The sequence below is a fragment of the Odocoileus virginianus genome, chromosome 29, assembly GCF_023699985.2.
Source record: "Odocoileus virginianus isolate 20LAN1187 ecotype Illinois chromosome 29, Ovbor_1.2, whole genome shotgun sequence".
NCBI classification, from domain to species: domain Eukaryota; kingdom Metazoa; phylum Chordata; class Mammalia; order Artiodactyla; family Cervidae; genus Odocoileus; species Odocoileus virginianus.
In genome coordinates, this window is record NC_069702.1 from 15,033,974 (window position 1) to 15,049,881 (window position 15,908).

Here is a 15,908-nt window from a genome sequence, read left to right on the forward strand (position 1 = left end):
ATGATTTTTGTGCTTAATTAATTGTTTTTGTTGTTCAGTCTCTCAGTCATGTCTGACTCTTTGCTACCCCATGGACCATAGGATGCCAAGCTTCCCTGTCCTACTCTATCCCCCGGAGCTTGCTCATACTCATGTCCTCAAGTCGGTATGCTGTCCAACCATCTCATTCTCTATCACCCTTTTCTCCTCCTGCCCTGAATCCTTCCCAGCATCAGGGTCTTTTCCAGTGAGTCAGCTCTTCGCATCAGGTGGCCAAAGTATTGGAGCTTCAGCTTCAACATCAGTCCTTCCAATGAATATTCAGGACTGATTTCCTTTAGGATGGACTGGTTGGATCTCCTTACAGTCCAAGGGACTCTCAAGAGTCTTCTCCAACACCACAGTTCAAAAGCATCAATTCTTCAGTGCTCAGGTTTCTTTATAGTCCCAACTCTCACATCCATACATGACTACTGGAAAAATCATAGCTTTGACTACACACACCTTTGTCAGCAAAGTAATGTCTCTGCTTTTTAATATGCTGTTAGGCTGGTCACAGCTTTTCTTTCAAGGAGCAAGCATCTTTTAATTTCATGGCTGCAGTCACCATGTGAGGTGATTTTGGAGCCCAGGAAAATAAAGTCTGTCACTGTTTTCATTGTTTCTCCATCTATTTGCCATGAAGTGATGGGACTGAATGACATGATCTTTGCTTTTTGAATGTTGAGTTTTAAGCCAGCTTTTTTCACTCTCCTATTTCACTTTCATCAAGAGGCTCTTTAGTTTCTCTTCACTTTCACCACCATAAGGGTGGTGTCATCTGCATATCTGAGGTTATTGATATTTCTCCCAGCAATCTTGATTCCAGCTTGTGCTTCATCCAGCCCAGCATTTCACATGATGTACTCTGCATATGAGTTAAATAAGCAAGGTGACAACATATAGACTTGACATACTCCTTTCTGAAATTTGCAACCAGTCTGTTGTTCCATGTCTGGTTCTAACTGTTGCTTCTTGACCTGCATACAGATTTCTCAGGATGCAGGTCAGGTGGTCTGGTATTCCCATCTCTTAAAGAATTTTCCACAGTTTGCCTAGATGCACACAAAGGGTATGGCATAGTCAATGAAGCAGAAGTAGATGTTTTTCTGGAGTTCACTTGCTTTTACTATCATCCAATGGATTTTGGCAATTTGATCTCTGGTTCCTTTGCCTTTTGTAAATCCAGCTTGAACATCTGGAAGTTCTTGGCCCATGTACTGCTGAAGACTTGCTTGGAGAATTTTGAACATTACTTTGCTAGCATATAAGATGAGTGCAACTATGCAGTAGTTTGAACATTCTTTGGCATTGCCTTTCTTTGGGATTGGAATGAAAACTGACTTTTTCCAGCCCTGTGGCCACTGCTGAATTTTCCAAATTTGCTGGCATATTGACTGCAGCACGTTCACAGCATCATCTTTTAGGATTTGAAATAGCTCGGCTGGAATTCCATCACTTTCACTAGCTTTGTTTGCAGTGATGCTTCCTAAAGCCCACTTGACTTTGCATTCTAGGATGTCTGGCTCTAGGTTAGTGGTCACACCATATTGGTTATCTGGCTCATTGAGATCTTTTTCGTATAGTTCTTCTGTGTATTCTTGCCAGGTCCTCTTAATAACTTCTGCTTCTGTTAGGTTCATACCATTTCTGTCCTTTATTGTGCTCATCTTTGCATGAAATGTTCCCTTGGTATCTCTAATTTTCTCGAAGAGATCTCTAGTCTTTCCCATTCTATTGCTTTCCTCTATTTCTTTGCACTGATCACTTAGGAAGGCTTTCTTATCTCTCCTTGTTATTCTTGGGAACTCTGCACTCAGATGGGTAAATCTTTACTTTTCTCCTTTATCTTTCGCTTCTCTTCTTTTCTCAGCTACTTGTAAGGCTTCCTCAGACAACCATTTTGCCTTTCCACATTTCCTTTTCTTGGGGATGGTTTTGATCACCATCTCCTGTACAGTGTTATGAACCTCCATCCATAGTTCTTCAGGCACTCTATCAGATCTAATCCCTCGAATTTATTTGTCACTTCCACGGTATAATGTAAGGGATTTCATTTAGGTCATACCTGAATGGCCTAGTGGTTTTCCCTATTTCAATTTAAGTCTGAAATTTGCAATAAGGAGTTCATGATCTGAGCCACAGTCTGCTCCCAGTCTTGTTTCTGCTGACTTTATAGAGTTTTTCCATCTTAAACTGCAAAGAACATAATCAATCTGATTTTGGTAGTGACCATCTGGTGATGTCCATGTGTAGAGTCGTCACTTGTGTTGTTGGAAGAGGGTGTTTGCTATGACCAGTGTGTTCTCCCGGCAAAATTCTGTTAGCCTTTGCCCCACTTAATTTTATACTCCAAGGCTAAACTTGCCTGTTACTTCAGCTATCTCTTAACTTCCTAATTTTGCATTCCAGTCCCATGTAATGAAAAGAACATCTATTTTTTGGTGTTAATTCTAGAAGGTCTTGTAGGTCTTCATAGAACCATTTAACTTCAGATCAATTAATTAAAATAAATTTTAAAGTTGCTTTCTTTTTCTTTTCCATTTATTTTTATTAGTTGGAGGCTAATTACTTTACAATATTGTAGTGGTTTGTGCCATACATTGATATGAATCAGCCATGGATTTACATGTATCCCCCATTCCAATCCCCCCTCCCACCTCCCTCTCCATCCGATCCCTCTGGGTCTTCCCAGTGTACCAGCCCTGAGCACTTGTCTCATGCATCCAACCTGCGCTGGTGATCTGTTTCACCCTTGGTAATATACATGTTTCGATGCTGTTCTCTTGAAACATCCCACTCTCGCCTTCTCCCACAGAGTCCAAAAGACTGTTCTACACATCTGTGTCTCTTTTTCTGTCTTGCATATAGGGTTATCGTTACCATCTTTCTAAATTCCACATATATGCGTTAGTATACTGTATTGGTCTCTATCTTTCTGGCTTACTTCACTCTGTATAATGGGCTCCAGTTTCATCCATCTCATTAGAACTGATTCAGATGAATTCTTTTTAACGGCTGAGTAGTATTCCATGGTGTATATGTACCACAGCTTCCTTATCCATTCGTCTGCTGATGGGCATCTAGGTTGCTTCCATGTCCTGGCTGTTATAAACAGTGCTGCGATGAACACTGGGATGCACATGTCTCTTTCAGATCTGGTTTCCTCGGTGTGTATGCCCAGAAGTGGTATTGCTGGGTCATATGGCAGTTCAATTTCCAGCTTTTTAAGAAATCTCCACACTGTTTTCCATAGCGGCTGTACTAGTTTGCATTCCCACCAACAGTGTAAGAGGGTTTCCTTTTCTCCACACCCTCTCCAGCATTTATTGCTTGTAGACTTTTGGATAGCAGCCATCCTGACTGGCGTGTAATGGTACCTCACTGAGGTTTTGATTTGCATTTCTCTGATAATGAGTGATGTTGAGCATCTTTTCATGTGTTTGTTAGCCATCTGTATGTCTTCTTTGGAGAAACATCTGTTTAGTTCTTTGGCCCATTTTTTGATTGGGTCATTCATTTTTCTGGAATTAAGCTGCAGGAGTTGCAGAATTCTTTCTTTAGATGAAGTTTAGATGAAGTTTGGTTTCTTTACCTACTATTCTAAACTAGAGTTGGACATAAGGTATAAATGGCAAACACCATCTTCGTGTGGAGCTTTTCAACACAGTATCAAATGGTTTTGAAGAAATAAACAGTGACTCACTCTGTAAATTTTTTAGTTCCAAAATGTCACACAACCATTTGCACCAGGTAACCACCTCATCAGGCAGCATTATACTAGTTATTCAGTTTTCATTATTTCGGGGATGCACATATAATTCTTCCTGCCAGGAATGTTTTTCCCTCCCTCTTGCCTGGTTAACTTTTCTTTTTCAGGTCTAAGCTCAGGGGTGACTTTTATAGGGAAGTCTTGTTTTGCTTCCTCTTCACCAGGTCAAAACCTCCTACTCTGGGCTCTCACAGTCAACTGACTTCCCTCCCTGGCAGTCCTTGTCAAGATTGCATTTTTTACATTTGTTTATATAAGTATTTTATTAACAGGTATTTTCCACAATGGACTGTAAGTTCTAGAGAGATAGGCAAGATTTTCAGTTTTAATCACTATGATATTTTCAGTGCTTAGCATACAGATGTTCCAGTGAAAGCAGAGAAGATCTGAGCTTTTTCAGTTCTAAGAGAGATAAAAGAAAGCACTGTTTTCTACAGTCTGCCACAGTAGCTGCTTTTCTGCGACCCTACACACACACACACACACACACACACTTACCTTTTCTGAATAGCTCTTGGAGGCTTTCGGCACTTTGATTTAATACAGCCCATATTTCTTCCTCCTGCAGTGGCCCACCCCGAACTTCCAGGGCCTCGGCTAGTGACACGTGCATATTACCTACAAAACAAAGGCAACAGGTGGTCTACACATCAGCCACTTCACCGCACTTGCAGTAGTGAAAGTTCTCTATCGGTAATGAGTCTATGAAGCCCTTGTCCATCTAAGTTCTCAATATGGCCTTCAGTATATATACTACATAGTCCTGCAGCTTCAAGTAGCAGACAGAAAGGAGTGAAGAGGAAAAGAACTCTCAAAACAACCATATGCCCTAGCCCAAAACTGTCAACTTCAGAGACAGACCTGGAGAATGGCCATAGTGGTGTAACAGGGAAGAACAAACTCTGACTCCGTGTTGGATCTGTTTCTTTAACTTTAACCTTTGCTTTTTGTTATGTTTGTTACTATAATCACTAGAAGGATGCTGTCTATAGCTAATAGCATACACAATGACCTGCCTCGAGGAGTCCCGCCCCTCTGACTGAATGTTAAACTAAAGTGCCTTTGTTCAGTTCACAGGGAGACATTCTGACCCTGCCCACCTGTAAAAGGCTGCACAAAAGAAATTAACACATCTCCTCTCTGATGCTGGCCAACCCAGCAGATATTTTGCAAGAATTATGGCTTTCTAATTTTACTTCCTCACCTCCTCCCCCTCTCTTATAAAAGAAACTGGCAATCAGATCCTGATAAGATGGTACTGGAGGACGCAGGTTTGCCATCTTTTCAGACACCTGGCTTCCCAAATAAAGTCGCTATTTCTCCTCTCCTGATTTACTGGCCTGTCATGTGGCAAGCAGACCAAGACTGATTTGGTGACAGAGGTGACTACTTCATGGGAGAAGAGAGACTCAAAGTACCAGAGACACCAAAAGTACAGACAATTAAATCAAAGCAACCAGACTGGAGTTCCAGGGTTCATTCTATCCATCCCAGGTAAAAAGAATAGAGAGGAGAACCAATGACCATGGTGGAAAAAGTCAGAAATAAGATGGACACATTATTTTCCATTCACTGATTTCTATATTTCTAAAAATATACTATAATTTTGCACTAAATAAACTTAAATATTTCTAGACTCAGCTTTTGCTGCCAACATACCATTTGCCCCTGGGAAAGTCATTTTATATCTAAACTTCAGTTTTCCATATGTGACATGGGAATAATAACAAAACAGTAACAATACTGCCATTTTGAGGTGGCTGTGGCAAGCAAAGAAGCTATGCCTGTAATCACGCTTTGTAATCTAAAACACTATAGAAGTTGAATTAACAGAAAATCAGAAAGGTGCCTCTGTTGTGACATTTTTGTAAGGTCAAGTTTTTTTTAAAGCACTCAATGTGTAGGCAATATACTGATGAAACAAGATTTTCCATGGGGCTCAATAATCCTTTCACTTTGGAAGAGGGAAATGCTGCTAGTCAAAATCTTCCTTTATGAGTTTTCCTAAATTAACTTTCCTTGAAAAGAAAGTTGCTCTTTGTAATGATCACTGAGATTTCTACACTAACCAAACCAAATTAAGAATAATGTATATCTATTGATAGGCAGAAGCAGTGGGTTTGGAAAAGAAACTAGAAGGAGTAGAAAATGTTAAATACTTCTTTTTTTTAATTATATCCTTCATTAAACTTTAAGAGACATTTTAAAAATAAACATCTTTTTCTGATAAAAGTTGACTTTGCTTACTCAGCTATCAAGAAAACCTAATATTTTCTTTTAATTTACATTTATGATACTTTAACCCAGATGGAAAAACATCAACTACAGTTCTATACATGAGGCCAGCTTTGTCCTATTACTTTCCTTTTCACATGTTTACTATAGCATTTAATTCTTAGAGTCTGCCTTGAGGGGTGTCTACTTAAATGAGCAATGTGGTGGTTAAAGGGAAGATGTAAAACAAGGCTTTGAAAAAGTCACAGGGGTTTTATCCAGCTTGAACAAGAAAGGGACAATTTATTCAGATCCCCTCCCCTCCAACTCTCAAAGTTTCTCATGTACTTTATTATATGATAGCACAGTAATGGCACAGTTATTGAATTAAAAAAATAGAAGCTTCATTCCTTTCTAAAAGGTATCTGAATAATCTTCTACATAAAACACTATACTAAATTGGAAATTTCAACTGAAGACACTATTAGCCACCAGATACCAACGTGACTTGTGAGAAAGACTAGTCTTTGGAACTAGCAAAGTTCCAAAGCAATATGAATGAGAACCAGTTAGATAGCTCTAAAGCCTACACACAGGGTATAAACAGAAGGGAGAAAATTGCATAAAGAGAATTTCTTTGAAGACAGCTGTACTGATTCTCATGCCTCTTCGAGTGGAAGGGGGTGAGAAGGGGCATTTTGGTGTTTGGTATGTGTTCCCTGGAGGTAGGGAGGACACCATGGACTTGAGCTTGACACTTCAGGAATCTGAAGGCTTAGGCGATCATTCAGACAGCAGTCAGAGGGAGCAGAGGGCACAGAGGAGAGCTGGGGGAGGAGGCAAGCTCTGTTTGGAGCGCGCAACTCTAATATTGGCCGGGTAGGGGAGGGGAAGAGGGGCGAGAAGCAGGAACACATAGCTCTGCGTTAATGAAATCCCACCCAGATGATGAAAATGTCCCCAACTTTAGGTTGTGGTAATGGCTGAAGAACTCTGAAGGTATATTTTAAAAGGGCGAATTCTCTTAATGGTATGTCAATTATATCTCAGTAAAGCTGTTTAAAACAATGGACTTTCTTCTCAATTACTATTTTATTTTTAATGACTTTTTAAAACTTGCTTAATGTGGCAAAATAGCTATGTGTTCAATTAATTTATATTTTATTCATCCTTTTTCAATTCTGGTTATTATGTAAACTCCAGTACAGTTTTATCTGTTCTTTTAAGGTATTTTATAAAATGAATGTTTAAAAAAAAAAAAAAAGAACCTTCCCTGGTGGTTCAGTGGTAAAGAATCCGCCTGCCAATGCAGGGGACACGGGTTTGATCCCTGGTCCAGGAAGATCCCACACGCTGTGGAGCAACTAAGCCCGTGAGCCCGCAAACTGCAACTACAGAGCCCACGTGCCACAACTACTGCCGTCCACGCGCCTAGAGTCTGTGCTCCACAAGAGCAGACTCTGCGCTGAGAAGTAACTGGAAGCAGCCCCTGCTGGACGCAAGCTAGAGAAAACCGGCTCAAAGAAAGAAGACCCGGCGCAGCCAAAATAAAATTTAACTAAGTAATTACAAAGCTGTTAAAAAAAATTCTACCTGGAGTACGGCCTGAGGTTCCCAGAGTACCAACCAGAAGGAGGAGGAAACGAGGAAGCATCAGAAAAGGAAGTGTGAGCGGGGAGGGAGCAGAGGGAGAGGAAGGAGAATTGGGTATTGGCTAGAAGGAAAAGCTTTCCCAAGTGTCACATGAAGGATCGCTCCAGTGGAGGAAGCCCATGAAAACACAAGGAAAAAGGTCAGCCTTAAGCACACAATGAATCAGAGAGCACGAAGCCATTTTATAACAAAAGGCTAGTAAAAAATCGTTTGCCTCTCTACCTTTCTGCATACCCCCAGTTTAAACCCCAATGGAATCAGATACAGCAACTGGCAAATGGATGAGGAGATGAACAACAAGAAGGGAAGCCAGTCACACTGCTTCCCACTTACTGCTAATCCCAGCTGGAGGAAGGAAGTGGTTCATCTTTGAATGAAGACTGAAATGTTACTTAATGTATAGACTAGACTTTTAACTATTGGAGAAAGTGAAAGGGAAGTAACTCAGTCACGTCTGCCTCTTTGTGACCCCATGGACTGTAGCCTGCCAGGCTCCTCTGTCCATGGGATTCTCCAGGCAAGAATACTGGAGTGGGTTGCCATGACCTCCTCCAGGGGATCTTCCTGACCCAGGGATCGAATCCAGGTCTTCCACATTGCAGCCAGATGCTTTACCATCTGAACCACCAGGGAAGCCCTAATTATTGGAGAAGGGAATGGCGACCCACTCCAGTATTCTTGCCTGGAGAATTCCATGGACAGAGGAGCCTGGTGGGCTGCAGACCATGGGGTCGCAAAGAGTTGGACATGACTGAGTGACTAACACTTTCTTTCTTTCAGACTTTTAGTTAAAGAAATAACATTATATTTTCAACATAAGTGACTGCAGTTATTATTCTCAAAGGATGAATAGAGAAGCGTGAACTTGAGTTTCATATAAAGAATAACTTCCCCTCACGAAGGTAAAAGAGACAGAAAGACAGGAAGGGGGGAGGGGAAGGAGGAGGGAAGGCAGAGAGAAAGAGAAGTGAGGGCAAAGCACGATGCTATGATCATCTATTGTAAAGCAAATGCTATATTCTCACACACACCGTGTTAAATATTAAGATACTGGTTTTTGTTGTTTAGTCACAAAGTTGGGTCCGACTCTTTGTGACCCCTATGGACTGTAGCCCACCAGGCTCCTCTGTCCATGGGATGCTCCAGGCAAGAACACTGGAGTGGGGTGCCATTTCCTTCTCCAGGGGCTCTTCCCCACCCAGGGATGGAACCCATGTCCCCTGCATTGGCAGCTGGATTCTTCACCACGGAGCCACCTGGGAAGTTTAGAGATAGGTTTATAAAATATATTTTTTATTGTGGTAAAAAGTCACCTAATATAAAACATAGTAATTTAAGCATATCTAACTGTACAGTTCACTGGAGAAGGCAATGGCACCCCACTCCAGTACTCTTGCCTGGAGAATCCCAGGGCCAGCGGGGCCCGGTGGGCCGCCGTCTGTGGGATCGCACAGCGTCGGGCACGCCTGAAGCAACCCAGCAGCGGCAGCAGCTGTACAGTTTAGGGGCCCCAGGCACAGCCACGCTGCTATGCAGCTCTCACATCAGCCATCTCCGAATTTTTCACTGTCCTGAACGGAGACTCTGTCCCCGTTAAACACTAGCTCCTCATTCTCCCTTCTAACTCCCTCTCCCAGATCCTGGCATTTACCAATGTACTTTCTGACTGTATGAATTTAACTATTCTAGGTATAAAGAAATTGGTTTTTAAAATAAAATTTTCCCATAAATAAGATCAAGAAAAATTAAAAGTAACTATCAGACAACAACATTTTTTCTGTCTACAAAAATCATACCTTTATTGCTTGATTCAGTGAGGTCTGATTTATATGTTATTAATCCTCTTTTAATTTTTAAATTTTAAATTTTTTAAATTTGCCTACTTAGTGTAAGAGCTGTATGTATCTCTGGTGGGAATTTATTAATCCACCAAAACATAGCTAGATATTACATCTAAAGACATATATTCCTTCTAACACAAGAGATTAGATACTTTAAATGCATTAACTTTGCTAGAAAAGAGGTTTACTGTTTTAAAAAACTACCTCAACCCTCTAATCACCCAGTCTCAAGATAACGTAATGTTAAAGTGGTTTTCTAAAATTCAAACAAATAACACATAACTATAGCTTATAAATTGTCTACCATCACCAAGTTTGGCAACTGCATATCATCACAATTTCTCTCTGTTATTTTTATTCACCTTTACTATAGCTCTCCAGATCAGTAGCTCTGAAAGGAAAGAGAAGAAAGGGAATGAAAGAGATGCAGAAGTGGAAGACGGATGCAACAAAAAGGAAGTATAGAAAAAAAAAATATTAAGAGGGGAAAAGTTACGAACATTCTAAAGAGTTTACTACTTTAATTGCTTCCTTTGGACACAATATGAGATAACTTGGGGTGCGAATAAATGACTGGCATTATTTTACTATCAAAAAGGTCTTGCTTTACAATACACATAAGCATAAAATTCACTTTTATATCCTTGAAAGTGGTAGGCTACATGAGAACCACATTGTTGGAAAGACTATCAAATAAATAATCGAAATCATCATTATGTTTTTGGTTCACATAGGTATTATTGCCATGACCTTAATACTGTGCCCACAGAGTTGGATAAAGCCACAGGAAGATTCTAATGATGTCATTTTAATCCTGAAGGATTTGTGGCACTCAGCAAATAGGAAACATATAAAAGCATACAAACATTCCAAAAAGAATGAAAGAGTAAACAGATTTGAATCCACTCAAGTGATATGACAACTTGTCTGGGGATTGACTGATGAACTAGGACCATTTAAATAGATTCTAAAGAAACAGAACTATAAGAGTACATTACCCGGAGACAAATGAAAACAAAAGCTCAATAGTCCAAAACTTAAGGGATGCAGCAAAAGCAATTCTAAGAGGGAAGTTAATAGCAATACAATCTTACCTCAAGAAACAAGAAAAATCTCAAGTAAACAACCTAACCTCACACCTAAAACAACTAGAGAACAAATAACAAACAAAACTTAGGCAGTTAGTAGAAGGCAGAAGTAGAATCATAAAGATGAGAACAGAAATAAATGAAATAGAGACAAAGAAAACATTCACAAAGATCAATGAAACTAAAAGCTGGTTGTTTGAAAAGATAAAATTGATGAACCTTCAAGAAAAAAGGAAGAGGACCCAAATCAGTAAAATTAGAAATGAAAAAGAAGTTACAACTGACTACACAGAAACACCAAGGATCATAAGAGACTACTATGAACAACTGTATGCCAGTAAAACAGCCAACCTGGAAGAAATGGACAAATTCTTAGAGAGGGATAGTCTCCATATTGAACCAGGAAGAAATAAAAAATATGAACAGACAAATCACAAGCACTGAAGTGAAACCATGACTAAAAACCTTCCAACAAAGTCCAGGACCTGATGGCTTCACAAGTGAATTTTATCAAACATTTAGAGAAGAGTTAACACTTACTCTGAAACTGTTTTAGAAAGTTGCAGAGGAAGAAAAACTTCCAAACTCATTTTATGAGGCCACCATCACCCTGATATCAAAACCAGAGAAAGATACCACAAAAAAGAAAATTACAGGCCAATGTCACTGATGAACATAGATGCAAAAATCCTCAACAAAATATTAGCAATTTGTATCCAATGATACATTAAAAAGATCATATACCATGATCAAGTAGGATTCATCCCAGGGATGCAAGGATTTTTCAACATCTACAAATCAATCAGTATGATACACTACATCAACAAATTGAAGAATAAAAACCATATGATCATCTCAATAGATGCAGAAAAAGCTTTTGACAAAATTTGACACCCATTTATGATTAAAACTCTCCAGAAAGTGGGCATAGAGGGTACATACCTCAACACAATAAAGGCCATAATTGACAAACCTACAACTAGGTCATATCAACAGTGAAAAGCTGAAAGCACTCCCATTAAGATCAGGAACAAGATTAGAATGTCCACTCTTACCAGTTTTATTCAACATAGTTTTGGAAGTCCTAGACACAAGGAATCAGAGAAGAAAAGGAACTAAAGGGAACCCAAATTGGAAAAGAAGTTAAATTGCCGCTGCAGATGACATGATACTATACACAGAAGATCCTAAAGATGCTACCAGAAAACTACTAGAACTCATCAAAGAATTTGGTAAAGTTAATACACAGAGGTCTGTTGCATTCCTATACATTAACAATCAAAAATCAGAAAGAGAAATTCAAGAAGCAATCCTATTTACCACTGCATTAAAAAGAGTAAAATACCTAAGAATAAACTTACCAAAGAAGACAAAAGACCTGTACTCTAAAAACTGTAAGATGCTGATGAAAGAAATTGAAGAAGACATAAACAGATGGAAAGATATACCACGTTCGTGGATTGGATGAATCAATATGGTCAAAATGACTATATTACCCAAGACAATCTACAGATTCAATGCAATCCCTATCAAATTACCAATGACGTTTTTCACAGAACTAGAACAAAAAAAAAAAATCTCAACACTTATATGGAGACACAAAGGACACTGAATAGCCAAAGCAATCTCCAAAAAGAATAACAGAGCCGGAGGAATCAGGCTCCCTAACTTCAAACTGTACTACAAAGCCACAGTCATCAAAACAGTGTGATACCAGCACAAAAACAAAAATATAGATCAATGGAACAGGATAGAAAATCCATAAATAAGCCCAAGCACCTACAGTCAATTAATCTATGACAAAGGAGGCAAGACTACTCAATGCTGGAAAGACAGTCTCTTCAACAAACTCTGCTGGGCAAAGTAGACAGCCACAAGTAAAAGAAAATGAAATTAGACCATTTCTTAACTCCATACACAAAAATAAGCTCAAAATGGATTAAAGACCTAAGTGTGAGACCAGACACTATAAAACTCCTAGAGAAAAACATAGGCATAACACTCTATGATGTAAATCACAGCAATCCATCTCCCAGAATAATGGAAATAAAAGCAAATATGAACAAATGGGACCCATTTAAACTCAAAAAGTTTTGTACACCAAAAGAAACAATAAATAAAATGAAAAGACAACCCACAGATTGGGAGAAAATATTTGCAAATGATGTGACTGATAAGGGATTAGTTTCCAAAATTTACAAACAGTTTATGACACTTAATAGCATCAAACAAACAATCCACTCAGATGGCAGAGGAGAAGGATGTGTGCTCATCTCCTGTGAGAGCAAAATTGCAACTAGCTGTCAAACAACCATCGAAAGGAGGACACAGGAACCCACCAAAAAAAGAAACCCCATGTCCAAAGACAAAGAAGAAGCTGCATAAAAATGGTAGGAGGGGTGCAATCATGATAAAATCAAATCCTATACCCATCAGGTGGGTGACCCACAAACTGCACAATAATACCAAAACAATGACTCAAAAAATGGGCAGAAGATATGAATAAACATTTCTCCAAAGAGGATATACAGATGGCCAATAGGCACATGAAAAGCTGTTCCACATAACGAGTTATTAGAGAAATGGAAATCAAGACTACAATGAGATATCACCTCACAACAATCAGAATGAAATGAAAGTGAAAGTCAGTCATGTCCTGCTCTTTGTGACTCCAGGGGCTATACAGTCCCTGAAATTCTCCAGGCCAGAACACTGGAGTGGGTAGCCGTTCCTTTCTTCAGGGGATCTTCCCAACCCAGGGATTGAACCCAGGCCTCCCAAGTTGCAGGCGGATTCTTTACCAGCTGAGCCATGAGGGAAATCCACAAGCAACAAATGCTGGAGCAATGTGGAAAGAAGGGAACCCTCCTACACTGTTGATGGGAATGTAAATTAGTACAGCCACTATGGAGAACAGTACAGAGGTTCTTTAAAAAACTAAAAATTGAGCTACCATATGACCATGAAATTCTACTCCTGGGCATATATCCAGAGAAGAACATGATCTGAAAGAATACTTGCACCCCAATGATCACTGCAGCACTGTTTACAATAGCCAAGACATGGAAGCAACCTAAATGTTCATCAACAGAGGAATGGATAAAGAAGATGTAGTCCATATATACAGTGGAATATTACTCAGCCATTAAAAAGAAGGGAATAATGCCATTTGCAGCAACATGGATAGACCTAGAGTGTGTCATATTGAGTGCAGTAAGTCAGACAAAGGAGGAGAAATACCATATGACATCCTTTATATGCAGGCTCTAAAAAGAAATGATACAAATGAACGTACTTAAAAACAGAAAGAGCCTCACAAATTTGGAAAACGAAGTTATGGTTGCTGGGGGGAAGGGATAGTTAGGGACTCTGGGAAGGTCATGTACACACTGCTATATTTAAAATGGATAACCAACAAAGACCTAGTCTATAGCACATGGAACTTTCCTCAACCTTATGTGCCAGCCTGGAGATGGGAGGGGAGTTTGGGGGAGAACAGATACATGTGTATGTATGGCTGAGTCCCTTTGCTGTTCACCCGAAACTACCACAACATTGTTAACTGGCTATACTCCAATACAAAATAAAAAGTTCAAAGTTTGGGGGAAGAAAAAAAGAAACAGGACTGTCAGAGTACCTGTTTCAAGAACAAAGCAGCTATAAAACAAAGGTCTGTGTGTGCCACTGGTTTGGAGCATAGAGACACTCACCGTTGTGTCTAAGGACCAGCTAAGGTCATTAAGAAATCACAGCGAGTTGAGAAAGCAATCCCCAAAGTTACAAACATCTTTAATTCAGGAAAATTTACAATGAATTTCATAAAATTTTAAGAGAAGAAAGCCCATATATTAGTATCTGTACATATTTGGTATTTCAGCTGTTTATAATGTTTAAGAAAAATAGGTCAGAATAACAGATTTGCTTGTGATTCCAATTTAAATAATGTAACTGAGAAAATGAGTTCAGGCTTATATAAAATACCACAAATACCACTGGAACATAAAAAAAAAACTTAAATCTTAGCATGTTTACAAGTTTCCATTCATTAGAGACTTGTTTAAGTACTCAAGAAGAATTTTTTTTTTGGTGGGGGGGTCAGTCAGACAACTGAAATACTTTTAGAAGTCAAAATTTTTTAAATGAAATTTTCAGGGATTGAATCCATGCCCTCTGCAGTGGAAGCTCCAAGCCTTAACCCCTGGACAACCAGGGAAGTCTCTAGAAGTCAATTTTTAACTGTATCAATGCAGTTTAAAACAACTGAGGCATTTTAATGAATTAAGTTTAAAAATAGGATTATATACTCAATGAAAAGTTCCCCTAAAAGTGACTATAATCTTTTCTACAAGTAAAATAAAATAACTGACCTTAGAAACTTAACAACTAGGTTTTAGAATTTGAAATTTAATAAGAATATTCATTAAAAATAATTTTCAATAAGCTTGGCTATATACAGTATGTATTTCTTTTAAGTTAGCAGAAAAACCATTGTGATTCTGGATCAGACAAATTTTTCTTAGATACATCAAAATTACAATTAAAAAATACAAGTTTGAACTTCCCTGGTAGCACGGTGGATAAGAAGAGTCTGCCTGCCAACGGAGGGGACAGGAGTCCAATCCCTAATCCACATCCGCATCTACTGAAGCCCATGCTCCCAGAGCCTGTGCTGCGCAAGAAATGACAACTCCAATGAGAAGCATGCACCACTGACTCGAGAGTAGCCCTTGCTCTCCACAGCTAGAGAAAGCCACTGTGTAGCAGTGAAGACCCAGCTCAGCCAAAAACACATAAATACAAAGTAAATATAGCAGCCTGTACATGTTGCTCTCAGGCAAGAGTTAAAAAAAAATGTTAAGACTTCCTCAAAATGAAAACTTCTGCTCTTTGAATAAGAGCAGAATAAAAAGAAAAGTCACAAATTAAAGGAAAACATTTACAGATCACATAATTGATAAAAGATTTATAACCCAGAATATATAAACTATCAAAATAAAATAGGAAAACAAAAAATGCAAATTTTTTAACATCGAATTCGCAAAAGATTTGGACAGGTGTTTCACTGAAGAAAGAAAATACATGGATGGCAAATGAGCACAAAAAGATGCTCAACTTCAATAGTCATCAGGAAAATGAAAATTAAAACAATGAGCTACTGCCACACAGCTATCAGAATGACTAAAACAAAAACAACTGACCATATAATTGACCATACTAAGTGTAGTCAAGGATGTGGAGAAACCAGAACTCACACACCACTCGTGCTAATGTAAAATGGTACCATTGGGAAAACTTAACAGTTTCATAAAAAGTTTAATTTAA

At 38.9% G+C, this 15,908-nt stretch overlaps 1 protein-coding gene across 10 annotated transcripts in view; it reads right to left on the bottom strand.

Moving 5' to 3' along the window:
* The window catches only part of PTPN13 (protein tyrosine phosphatase non-receptor type 13), a 218,767-nt gene that overhangs the window by 160,751 nt on the left and 42,108 nt on the right, over positions 1 to 15,908 (bottom strand). For all 10 annotated transcript variants that reach the window (XM_070458176.1, XM_070458174.1, XM_070458177.1 and 7 more), the window contains exon 2: positions 4,289 to 4,408. In XM_070458176.1, the coding sequence (XP_070314277.1) occupies positions 4,289 to 4,403 (115 nt within the window). In that variant the 5' untranslated portion in view covers positions 4,404 to 4,408. The remainder of the gene's footprint in view (positions 1 to 4,288; positions 4,409 to 15,908) is intronic.